This window comes from Cervus canadensis, chromosome 19 (assembly GCF_019320065.1).
Source record: "Cervus canadensis isolate Bull #8, Minnesota chromosome 19, ASM1932006v1, whole genome shotgun sequence".
Taxonomy (NCBI): domain Eukaryota; kingdom Metazoa; phylum Chordata; class Mammalia; order Artiodactyla; family Cervidae; genus Cervus; species Cervus canadensis.
The window spans coordinates 39,600,938-39,613,985 of record NC_057404.1 but is presented as its reverse complement, the minus strand read 5'-3'; the positions used below and the strand labels follow the sequence as shown (position 1 = coordinate 39,613,985).

Here is a 13,048-nt window from a genome sequence, read left to right as displayed (position 1 = left end):
AAGCAAAAACAACACACATTTGTGGATGTGACTGGTTATGGAAGCAAAGTCCAATGCTGTAAAGAGCAATATTGCATGGGAACCTGGAATGTTAGATCCATTAATCAAGGCAAATTGAAAGTGGTCAAACAGGAGATGGCAAGAGTGAACATCGACATTTTAGGAATCAGCGAACCAAAATTGACTGGAATGGGTGAATTTAACTCAGATGACCATTTTATCTACTACTGTGGGCTAGAATCCCTTAGAAGAAATGGAGTAGCCCTCATAGTCAACAAAAGAGTTTGAAATGCAATACATGGATGCAATCTCAAAAACGACAGAATAATCTTTGTTCGTTTCCAAGGCACACCATTCAATATGACAGTAATCCAAGTCTATGCCCCAACCAGTAATGTTGAAGAAGCTGAAGTTGAATGGTTCTATGAAGACCTACAAGAACTTCTAGAACTAACACCCAAAAAGGTGTCTTTCATTATAGGTGACTGGAATGCAAAAGTAGGAAGTCAAGAAATACCTGGAGTAACAGACAAATTTGGCCTTGGAGTATAGAGTTTTGCCAAGAAAGTGCACTGGTCATAGCAAACACCCTCTTCCAACAACACAAGAGAAGACTTGTGTTCAACACAAGAAGACTTATTCGCACATGGACATCACCAGATGGTCAATACAGAAATCAGATTGATTATATTCTTTGCAGCCAAAGATGGAGAAGTTCTACACAGTCAGCAAAAACAAGACAGGGAGCTTACTATGGCTCAGATCATGAACTCCTTATTGCCAAATTCAGACTTAAACTGAAGAAAGTAGGGAAAACCACTAGACCATTCAGGTATGACATAAATCAAATCCCTTATGATTATACAGTGTGTGTGAGAAATAGATTTAAGGGATTAGATCTGATAGACAGAGTGCCGTATTAACTATGGACAGAGGTTCGTGACATTGTACAGGAGGCAGGGATCAAGACCATCCCCATGAAAAACAAGTGTAAAAAGGCAAAATGGCTGTCTGAGGAGGCCTTACAAATAGCTGTGAAAAGAAGAGAAGCAATAGGCAAAGGAGAAAAGGAAAGATATATCCATTTGAATTCAGAGTTCCAAAGAACAGCAAGGAGAGATAAGAAAGCCTTCCTTAGTGATCAATGCAAAGAAATAGAGGAAAACAATAGAATGGGAAAGACTAGAGATCTCTTCAGAAAATTAGAGATACCAAGGGAACATTTCATGCAAAGATGGGTAGAATAAAGGACAGAAATGGTATGGACCTAACAGAAGTAGCAGATATCAAGAAGAGGTGGCAAGAATACACAGAAGAACTATACAAAAGTTTGCCCAGTATCTATAGAAAGATTTTCACTTTCAAATTAGACTTACTTTTATTTACTCCTTGACCAGCAAGATGAAATTGTAACTAATAATAACATTATCTATCTTATCAAATTAGGAACCTCCAGAGAGGAAGCCACACAAATGCCTTACCTATCAACACCGTCTCCAGTAACCCCAAAAGCTAAAGGTGATGGTGAGTAATGGCCATTTGTTTTGCCACCAATTTTCTTTTATCATTCACATACCATAATATTCAGTATTCCATTCAGTGCATTTTAGTATATTTACAAGCTTGTGTAATCACCTGGAACATTTTCATCACCCCTAAAAAAACTCTAAATCTATCACAGTCACTCCCCATTCCACCCTTCCTTTAGTCCCTGGCAACCATTACTCTACTTACTACTTTTACAGATTTACCTATTCTAGAAGTTTCATATAAATGGAATCATATAACATATGATCTTTTGTGTCTGGCTTCTTTCACTTACTATAATGTTCTTAGATTCATCCATGCTATGACATGTATCTGTAGTTCATACTTTTTTATGACTAACTAGATTTCATTGTGTAAACAGATCACATTTTCTTTATTTATTAGTTGATGGACATTTGGATTATTTCTACTTTTAACCTATTGTAAATAATGATGCTAAGAACATTTATGTATATGTTTTTGTGTGGTCATGTGTTTTCATTTCTCAGGTATTGTCCAAATTTAATAAACAAAACTTGAATATTTTAAATAGAGTTGATGGGCCAGAAGAGGGCCCATCAGAGGGGGTCAATAGCAGAGCCCAACAGGAAGAAAGACCCTCTTCTTTCCTGGCAATTACTCAATGAAAAGCCATACACTTTTGTTTACTATAGCCATTCTCACTTCTTCCTCCCCTCTATAAAACTGTTGTTTCCTCGCTGTGTGGTAGCTTGCATGTGGCTCACCATGGTCACAGACTCTGAATTGCAGTTCTTTTCTGATCCCAAATAAATGCATCTTCGCTGGAGAAATATCTGGCAGTCCATTTGTTTCAGGTCAACAATGAACAGCTTGATATGTAATTGTGGAGTCACGTGGTAACACTATGTATAACTCTGAGGAACTGATTTCCAGAGCAGCTGCATTATATTAATTCCCACCAGGAATGAATAAGGGTATCAGTTCTTCATTTTCTAGCCAATATTGTTGTCTCTTTTTTGTCATACCTGTTCTAGTGAGAGTGAAATGCTACCTCACTGTGGTCTTGATTCACATTTTCCTAAGGACTGATAATGTTGAATATCTTAGATGCTCATGGACCATTTATATACCTTGTTTAGAGAAGTATCAGCTCTGTTTGATTCTTCACTATATTTTCCAGCTCTTTATTAAACTTCTCACTGTGATTCACTCCCAAGTTCATTGAGCTTGTCATTCTTCTCCCAAGTTCATTGACCATCTTCATTATCATTACCTTGAGTTCCTTATAATGTAAATTGCTTATCTCCACTTAATATCTTTAATTGTGGAAAATCTTTTCTGCTAGTCATTCAGAGATGGTTTCTCTGTAAATAGTTGTAATTTCACTGTACCTGTAGACAGAGGTGAGCTCAGGATCTTCCTAATCCATCATCTTGTTCACACGTTAGGTTGTATTATCATTTTTAAAGATTATTTTAAAATTATTATTTAAACAGAATGAGTTTCAGAGAGGTTAAATGACTTAAAACAAAAGTGCAAATTCATAATAACAATTTGGAATTTGAAAGTTAGTCTTTTAATTTCAAATTTTTTTCTCCATTGAACTAATTCATAGTCAAATATTATCTGATGAATGAGTATTATTATTTGACCTCAACTATTACACTTGGATATTAAATAATAAGCCTTTCAGGTATTAACTGCTTATATAGCTTACTTTTCTTACAACACTAAATAGTCACATAATTTTATAACTTTTTCTTTTCTGTTTTTAGTACATGTTCTGATTCTTTCCCTGCTTATAGGATTCTTTTCCCTTTGGGTGAGATTGCTAGCCTGCTATGAATGGTTATTTTAGGTTGCTTCTTTAAGTGGATAACATGTATACACATACATAAATACACACAACAAACTTATTAGAATTGTGTTTCTAAAAGGGTAAATACGTCCAAGTAAAAGGTGATATTCCTGGGCATTGTGTAGAAATAGTAGTAGCATATCAATTTCATAATAATGAAAGGTCTTATTACTTCTGCCTACTTTGATCTTGTTCATCTGACTTTCAGTGTGGACAGACAAGGTCTGATTTTAGGACCCTCATTATTAAGGCAATAGTTGTCTAAAATTGTTTGTAATTAGCAGAAACATTTCCTCATAAAATCTTTTGAGAAAGTCCAAAATGTGAATATATCAAACAAATAGAAGTTGAAATGCTGAGTTTGAAGCAGTGTAGTGGTGGTAAGTGCAGAGTGGACTGCTGGCTATTTCTCTCTCTTACCATCAAAGACAGCCTGCAAGGCTTCCCTACAGAGCCCTTCAGGCTTTAGTGGTACAGTTAAAATTTACTGAGGTAGTCATCATTTTGTTTACTTAAGTTCTATTTATAGTAAAATAAAAAATGAATGTGTTCTGCAACTGGAAAGCAAAGCAACTCTTTTTCACCCATCACCTGACCTGGGAATGACCTCATTGGTAATCATGAATTAGAGTCTTCCAAAGGGGCAGCTCAAGTGTTGAGAAACTTTTAATGTCCTCATAAACATGATTGCTGATTTTTCATATGTAATACTTTATGAGTAAATAATACCAATAGATAAGAAAAAATAAAGAAGAAACTCCTACTAGTATTTGTTATGGCTCTAAGAAACACTGTGAAAATAGAGTTTAAGGAAATAGAAAGTCAACATCTATTTGTCAGTGAAGTCTCTAAGAAAGAACGAAGAGATGAGAAAATTACGACATTGCTCCAAGGTCACCAAATATCTCAGCCCTCTTGAGTTGGGTGGTATACTATATGTGCTTAGTCTCTCAGTTGTGTCCAACTCTTTGCGACCCCATGGACTGTAGCCCTCCAGGCTCCTCTGTCCATGGAATTCTCCAGGCAAGAATACTGGAGAGGGTTGCCATGCCCTCCTCCAGGGGATCTTCCCAACCCAGGGATCGAACCCAGGTCTCCCACATTACAGGCAGATTCTTTGCCATCTGAGCCACCAGGGAAGCATACAATGCAAAAAGCCACTCTAAGTACAGATATAAGTTTATTCCTAACCTAGGATCAGTCTCAAGTTCCTATAAGCACTTACCTTGGTAAACTGGGTTAGAGAATAGATAGATCTGGAGACACCTAAACACCCCATTAGGCCAGTCCTAAGCAACAGGGAGCTCTCAGCCATCTGCTCAGCCTACTTTTCTAGGGTTACTGTAGGTGTTACTTGATGGTTTGGCAAGAGACGTGCTAAACACACCATTCAAATAGACCCTTAATGCCTACCTTAGTCCAGCCTCTAAATAATATGGACAAGAAAAAGGAAATATAATATTTACATAAAAAGAGATGTTCTCATCTTCCTGTATTCCCCTGGAAGCTGTATACATTGCTTCCTCACCACCATCCTGTGCTTCTCCGGAATCTTTGGGGACCCATCAGAGTCTCGTTTCGTTATCTGAGTTCATCTTCCTTTGGCGTAGGTATTGGAGGACATGCCATCTTACTTTTTCTCTGAATTGTTCAGATATCTGGACAACACTCCACATCTTTTTTCCCCTTGGACTTGGCATTTTCACTTATTTTCATTCTGAGATATTCCTTTCCACTCCAAGGGAGGTGTTCTGAAGAGACTGAGCAAAACCTCAAGAAGCTTCTTTTCCAGCCTTCGCCACTGCTTTGGCATATCTCCCTAAGACCACTGGTACAAACATTTAGGCTCCTCAGCACCCGTTTATGGGCTCCTCAATGTTACCTCAGAAATCACTTAAATGAATCACGATCAATTAGTTTGTCCCAGACTACCCTCATTGTTACGGGTACAGAGTTTCTGTGGGGCAATAGTCCATAAAATGATCTGTGAAAATGGAGTGGCTTGGGTAATTATTTTAGAAAATGCTACCATCTTAGGGTTTTACAGTGTATAATAACATTTATAAAAATTCTTGGTAATCCATTTGATGTTTTTAAAAAAATCTATGCAGCTCCTAATAGTTAGACTATAGAAGTATTTTTTAACATAAACAAAACATACCAGAGTACTAGTATTCTATAGCATATGTTTCAGTAAATGTTAACTGTCAAAAATTCATTGATCCCATATTCTATTTCTGAAGACAATGTGACCACACAAAAGATTTTGTGCATTGGATACTGTAAGACAAATTATGTAATTTCAAAGGAATAAAGCTGCTTAATCCCCTTCCCTGCACAAGTTAACTCCATAAATCCTCTCTCTCAAGTCAGTCTACTATAAATACACCTTAAATTCCTAATAAGATTAATGTCCACATTTATTTTTACTTCCCCAGATTTAATCTCCCAAAATATACAGAATGACTCTCACATTGATAATACCAACACAGATTATAAAACAGCCCATATTCCTCACACTCATTCTACTTAGTTCTAGTCAATGGTCTAACATAAGACTCTGGTTGGAGTCAAAGTCTCTTCTCTACGCCTACCCTCTAGTACTGATAAGACTTTCTCAAGTATCTGTTACATTAGATTCTCTTTATCTCTAGTTAATTATTGTATAAAAATTTCTTATATTTTGTCTTCCATGCATTCCACATATTGTTGTTGTTGTTGTTCAGTTGCTAAGTCATCTCTGACTCTTTGTAACGCCATGGAATGCAGCATGCCAAGCTCCTCTGTCCTCCACTCTCTCCCTGAGTTTGCTCAAACTCATGTCCATTGAGTCAATAATGCCATCTAACCATCTCATCTTCTGTCGTCCCCTTCACTTTCTCCCCTCAACCTTTCCCAACATCAAGATCTTTTCCAATGAGACGGCTCTTTGCATCAGGTGGCCAAAGTTTGTATCTTAAGCTTCAGCAACAGTTCTCCAATGAATATTCAAGGATGATTTCCTTTAGGATTAACTGGTTTGATTGTGCTGTCCAAGGGACTCTCAAGAATCTTCTCCAGAACCGCAATTCAAAACATCAATTTTTTGGCTCTTGGTCTTCTTTGTGGTCCAACTTTCACATTCATACATGACTACTGGGAAAACCATAGCTTTCACTATATGGATCTTTGTCATCACAGTGATGTCTCTGCTTTTTAATACTCTGTCTAGGTTTGTTATAGTTTTCCTTCCAAGAAGCAAGCGTTTTTAAATTTTCATGGCTGCAGTCACCATCTGCAGTGATTTCAGAACCCAAGATAATGAAATCTGCTACTGCTTCCACTTTTCCCCCTCTATTTGCCATGAAGTGGTGGGACCAGAGGCCATGTTCTTCCTTTTTGAATGCTGAGTTTTAAGCCAGTTTTTTTTCATTCTCCTCCTTCACCCTCATCAAGGGGTCCTTTAGTTTCTCCTTGCTTTCTGTCATTAGAGTTATATCATATGCCTATCTAAGATTATTGATATTTCTCCCAGCAATCTTGACTCCAGCTTGTGATTCATCCAGCCTGGCATTTCTAATGATGTACTCTGCATATAAGTTAAATAAGCAGGGTGACAATATGCAACCTGATGTATTCCTTCCCAATTTGGAACCAGTTTGTTGTTCTATGTCTAGTTCTAACTATTGCTTCTTGACTTCATACAGCTTTCTCAGGAGACGTGTATGGTGGTCTGGTATTCCCATCTCTTTAAGAATTTTCCAGTTTGTTGTGACAGACAAAGTCAAAAGACTTTCTCGTAGTCAATGAGGTAGAAGTAGCTGTTTTTCTGGAATCCCTTGCTTCCTCCATCTCCATGATCCAGCAGATGTTGGCAATTTGATCTCTGGTTCCTCTCCCTTTTCTAAACCCAACTTGTACATTTGGAAGTTCTTGGTTCTCGTACTGCTGAAGCCTAGCTTGAGCATGAATTTGCTAACATGAGAAATGAGTTCAATTGTATAGTAGTTTGGACATTCTTTGGAATTTCCCTTCTTTGGGATTGGAATGAAAACTGACCTTTCCTAGTCCTATGGCCCCTGCTGAGTTTTCCAAATTTGCTGACATATTGAGTGCAGCACTTTAATAGAATCATCTTTTAAGATTTGAAATAGCTCAGCTGGAATTCCATCACCTCCACTAGCTTCTTAGTGATGCTTCCTAAGGCCCACCTGACTTTGGCCTCCAGGATATCTGGCTCTAGGTGAGTGATCACACCATTGTGCTTATTTGGGTCATTAAGACCTTTTTTGTATAGTTCTTCTGTATTCTTGCCACCAATTCTTAATATCTTCTGCTTCTGTTAGATCCCTACCGTTTCTGTCCTTTATTATGCCCATCTTTGCATGAAATATTCCTTTGGTATCTCTAATTTTCTTGAAGAGATCTCTAGTCTTTCCCATTCTATCATTTTCCTCTATTTCTTTGCATTATTCACTTATGAAGGCCTTATCTCTCCTTGCTTTTCCCCGGAAATCCGCATTCAGTTGGATATATCTTTCCCTTTCTCCTTTGCCTTTCATATCTTCTTTCCTCAGCTTTTTGTAAGGCCTCTTCAGACAACCACTTTGCCTTCTTACATTTCTTTTTCTTGGAGATGGTTATAGTCACTACCTCCTGTACAATGTTATGAACCTCTGTCCATAGTTCTTCAGGCACTCTATCTACCACATCTAATCCCTTGAATCGATTTGTCACCTTCATTGTATAATTGTAAGGGATTTGATTAGGCCAAACCTGAATGGCCTAGTGGTTTACCCTACTTTCTTCAATTTAAGTCTGAATTTTGCAATAAGAAGTTCATGATCTGAGCCACAGTTAGCTCCCGGTCTTGTTTTTGCTGACTGTATAGAGCTTCTTCATCTTTGGCTGCAAAGAATATAATCAGTCTGATTTTGGTGTTGACCTTCTGGTGATGTCCATGTGTAGAGTCTTCTCTTGTGTTGTTGGAAGAGGGTGTTTGCTGTGACCAGTGTGTTCTCTTGGCAAAACTCTGTTAGCATTTGCTCTGCTTCATTTTGTACTCCAAGGCCTAACTTGCCTGTTACTCCAGGTTATCTCTTGACTTCCTACTTTTGCATTCCAATCCCTTACGATGAAAAGGACATCTTTTGCTGGTGATAGTTCTAGACAGTCTTGTAGGTCTTCATAGAACCATTCAACTTCAGCTTCTTTGGTATTAGTCGTTGGTGAATAGACTTTGATTATTGTAATGTTGAATGATTTGCCTTGGAAATGAACTGACTTCATGCTGTTGTTTTTGAGATTGCACCCAAGTACTGAATTTCAGACTCTTTTGTTGACTATGAGGGTTACTCCATTTCTTCGAAGGGATTCTTGCCCACAGTAGTAGATACAGTGGCAATTCTCTTAAGTAAAATTTTTGGCATTGTAGCCCAGTTAGTCCATTTTCTGCTCTTCTCTTTGTATTTATATAAACTGGTAGCTCCTCTCATCTTTCTTAGCTACATATTCTTTTTCGCCCCATCACCAAGACTATTGAATCTGCTTCATACTAGAAAATTCTTTAGGCCATCAGGATAGCTTTTTCAGGGTTTCCAGTTTTAGCTCAGGAGAAGAATTCTCTGAAGATTTATGAAGAACTCCTTTTCTGATGTTTTCCAAGCATCTTTTCTTGTAGTTCAGTGAAAAGCAAAATCTTTATCCCCATGTTCCTCCATCCTCAAGCATTGAGTTTCTATACCTCTCCACTTCCATGCTATGGCAAAGATCAATTTCTGCTTTCCTGCTATAAGAATAAGACATTCTTTACTTCCTCAAATATTTCTCTCTCAATTTAATACTTCAAGAGTCCTCTGAAGTTTGTGCCCATTTTCACTCATTCTTTCTCATATGCAGCATTAATCCTTAGCCTATGTTCAAATTTTTTCACTTTCTTTGACATATCAATTCCTAAAGGCTTAATTTGCCAGAAGACACAGTTACCCATCATCTGTGAGGTCTTTCTACAAACTATCAACTTCTCCAGCATGAATCTCTTAAGTGGAGAAAGAATTTGCAGTACACTATTCATGCCTGGAAAATCCCATGGACTGAGGAGCCTGTGGGGCTACAGTCCATGGGCTCGCAGAGTCGGACACAACTGAGCAACTTCACATTCACTTTCACTTTCATAGATGCTTAATGCCACAGAATGAAACCTGATTGGTGCTTCTGGAAGTTACCCACAATTCAGGCTTCCAGACCTCTTTGTGATAGAAATCTATTAAACTGCTTTCCCCTCATCTCCAGCCAACACCATATCTAGCTAACACTAACACTAGTCCTATGCAGGACTTTGAAAAACCTGGAGGTCACTGATCATTTTGTTTATAATATTCATGCAAATATAGATCATTTAAAATAGCCCAATGCTATTTTTGAAAACTCAGTTTATTTTTCTTTGTTTCTTTGTTGTTAAATTTCCTTCCCCCACTCCCCAAAATGAATTAAATATAAATAAAAGTTTATTCTATTCACTTCCTGTCATCTCTTTCCTCCTAGCTACCCCACCTACCTGAAAATTCTCTCCTAGACAGCATGAGAGCCATGGTACCATTTTCAACTACTACTACTGCCTTACCTTCCCTTTTCTAGGGTAGCTGAGAACTAGTTCACATCGGGAAAAATTTGGCTTGCTCCTGTTATGTGACTGTGGGAAAATTCTATAACTTTTCTGAGTCATACATAAAATTATGATCATAGTTACTACTTAATTCATAGAATTACTATTGTGATCAAATGAAATAACCTGTATCAGATAAATAAGAGTCTAATCTCCCTCCACTTTAAAAAATGTAAGTAACTGACTCACCAAAAGGTAGACATCAAAACACTGAATTTCTATACCTTGATCAGAAGACTTTAAGTAGCTAATCAAGTTGTAACTAGATGCTTATATTAATATTAATGATACAATCTAGTGATTGATTACACCCCTGATGACTACTCATTCTTTTTTCATAATTAGGAGCTAGAACTGAAAACATCACGGAGACCAAGTTGAATACTACAAAAGCAACAGTGATAAGTCAATCACTTTCAAATGCTGTTTCCACATCACAAAGTTCCAACTCCAAGAGTAAGTACAAGAATCTGTGCTGAAATGTTAAACTAGTCTATTGGATAGAACTAAACTCAGAAAGTTTTCCAGCCCACACTTACCAAAGAGCCATGTCTCACTTATATTCTTCCCTTGTTGTTGTTGCTTGGTTGCTAAGTTGTGACCAGCTCTTTTGTGACCCCATGGACTGTGGCCAATCAGGCTCCTCTGTCCATGGGATTTCCCAGGCAAGAGTACTGGAGTGGTTTGCCATTTCCTTCTTCAGGGAATCTTCCTGATCCAGGGGTCAAACCCACATCTGTTGCACTGGCGGGCAGGTTCCTTACCACTGGGCCACCAGGAAAGCCTGTGTTCTCTCCTAATCGCTACAAATAAGACAACAGTTTGGCAACTTTGCTTTGTATAGTGACGCTCTACCCCTCCATAGCTACAAATAAGTGGATGCCAAGGAGGATCAGTTCAAGCCTGGGTGATAATCTATGATATCACCTAACACTAAAAGGTAAGGTTGGCCAAAGCATCAGACAACTTTGATGAAATAGGAAAAAAAATTAGGAACAAATTGCTAAAACTGACTCAAGAAGTTAGGAAGACTGAAAAGACCTAAAACAATTTAAGATTCTGTATTAAAAATTTAAATGAAGAAAGCTCCAAGCAGAATGGCAAAAATTGTGAATTCTATAAAAATATTCTCAGAATAATACTAATTTTTCTCAAACTCTTTTGTGACATAGAGGAAACTTTGCACAAATAATTTTCTGAGGCCAGTATTGCCATAACACCAAAGACAGAAAAGAATGAAAAGAAAATGCAAATAAAACTATAGACCAATATCCTTCATGAACACAGACACAAATATCCTTAATACAATATTAGAAAAAATCAGTAGCATATGAAAAGAGATAAAAACATAAACAAATAGGATTTACTTAGGAATGCAAAGTTGGTTTAAGATACGAAAATCAAGTGATGTAATATACCATCTTAGTAGAATCAACAAATGCAGAAAAAGCATTTGACAAAATAAGATACCGACTCAATTAAAACTCTCAGTTAACTAGAAATAAGTAAAACTTCCTCAAACTGATCAAGGATCTCTATAAAAAATATGTAGTAAATGTCTTACTTAATAATGAAAGACTAAATACGTTCCTCTTAAAATCTGAAACACAACAAAGACGTCTACTCTCACCAATACTATTCAAAATTATAACCAGAGGCTCTTTATACTACAATAAGATTATAAATAGATAGGTAGAGATAGAAACATTCATCCAGATTGGAAAGGACAAAATAAAAGCGTTTTTCTCAGCAGACTACATCACTATCTATATAGAAAACCTGAAGATTTCACAATAAATCTACGAGGACTAATAAAGAATATTCTATACCATTCATACTATATTCTATATACCACAGGAAATAATTCCATTCATAGTAGCATCAGAAAGAATAAAATATTTAAAAGTAAAGGTAACAATAGAAATCCAAGATTTGTACACTAGACTAGAAAACACTTGTCTGAGAAATTAAATATCTAAATGGAAAACTTTCCGAGCTGGTGAACGTGTGACCATTTTTTCACAGGAGAGGACATGGGAGCATCATGTCCTTTCCCATACCTTGCCCTGTGCATCTTTCATTTGACTGTTCCTGAAGTATATCCTTTTATAATTAGTGATCTAATGAGACAACTGAAAGTGAATCATCAAGAAAGATTGTTTCCATCAGTAGGGCTAGTGGGTACCAGAATCAACAACTTGGCGTATCTGATTGCTTGCCCTGTGTTCTTGTCTTTATTCCATGCTGCTACCTCCTTAGGTAATTTTGCTGTAGATCAGATAGTCACACGAGCACAGCTGAACTAAGTAAGGCTAGTCAGTGATACCTAGCACATCATCTGGAGGGGCTCTAGTGGGTTCTAGGACTCTAAAATGGACACATGATGGGATCAGTTTCCGGGCAAGAGGAGCAAAAGGACTAAGGGACCCCCAAAACCCACAGCAGAGCTGAACCCCTTCTGATCACGATCTCTGAATATTCACACTGTGGAGCCTGGCATCAGAGCACATCTGGGAGACATGGCACACATGAGCCAGCAGGCCAGACACAGCAGGGCAGAGAGGGGAAGGCAACTTGTGTGCTTTTGGTGTGACGCACACATGATTTAAAGAATTCATTTATTCTAGCATTATGTGAAAAGACCACTTGTTAGTTTTAGTGATTTAGACAAGCCCACTAAGCATCAAAATAGAAAGATTTTCATTAGTACTTGAGCAAAGACATCAGATTTTAAAACATTACCGCCAGTGTGAAAGTGCTAATGAGATGCAAAAGTGGCGTCATTTTGATTCTGACTTTAGCCACACAAAGCCATTTCCAGGGTTCAAAAGAAAGAAGAAATTGTGGTGGGGGTATGTAAAATGTGATTTTAGTTGCTGCTGTATGTTTAAAAAATTTTTAAAGCCTATGATATGTGTTTTGAACATTTTCTTGTTTTATACCATAATAATCTACCATCAATTTTCAAACAAATGCATTTGTTTCTAAGTATATAACCACAAACAAAGACAGAAATAGAAAATAATTAAATGCAAACA

The 13,048-nt window shown here is 37.3% G+C and overlaps 1 protein-coding gene across 5 annotated transcripts in view; it reads left to right on the top strand.

Annotated features, from left to right (window-relative positions):
- EMCN (endomucin) overlaps nucleotides 1–13,048 on the top strand; it is a 113,512-nt gene that overhangs the window by 47,734 nt on the left and 52,730 nt on the right. For 4 of the 5 annotated variants that reach the window (XM_043438299.1, XM_043438301.1, XM_043438297.1 and 1 more), the window contains exons 3-4: nucleotides 1,447–1,524; nucleotides 10,356–10,466. In XM_043438299.1, coding sequence (XP_043294234.1) covers nucleotides 1,447–1,524; nucleotides 10,356–10,466 — 189 coding nt within the window. The remainder of the gene's footprint in view (nucleotides 1–1,446; nucleotides 1,525–10,355; nucleotides 10,467–13,048) is intronic. The other variant, XM_043438300.1, reaches the window with a different exon arrangement.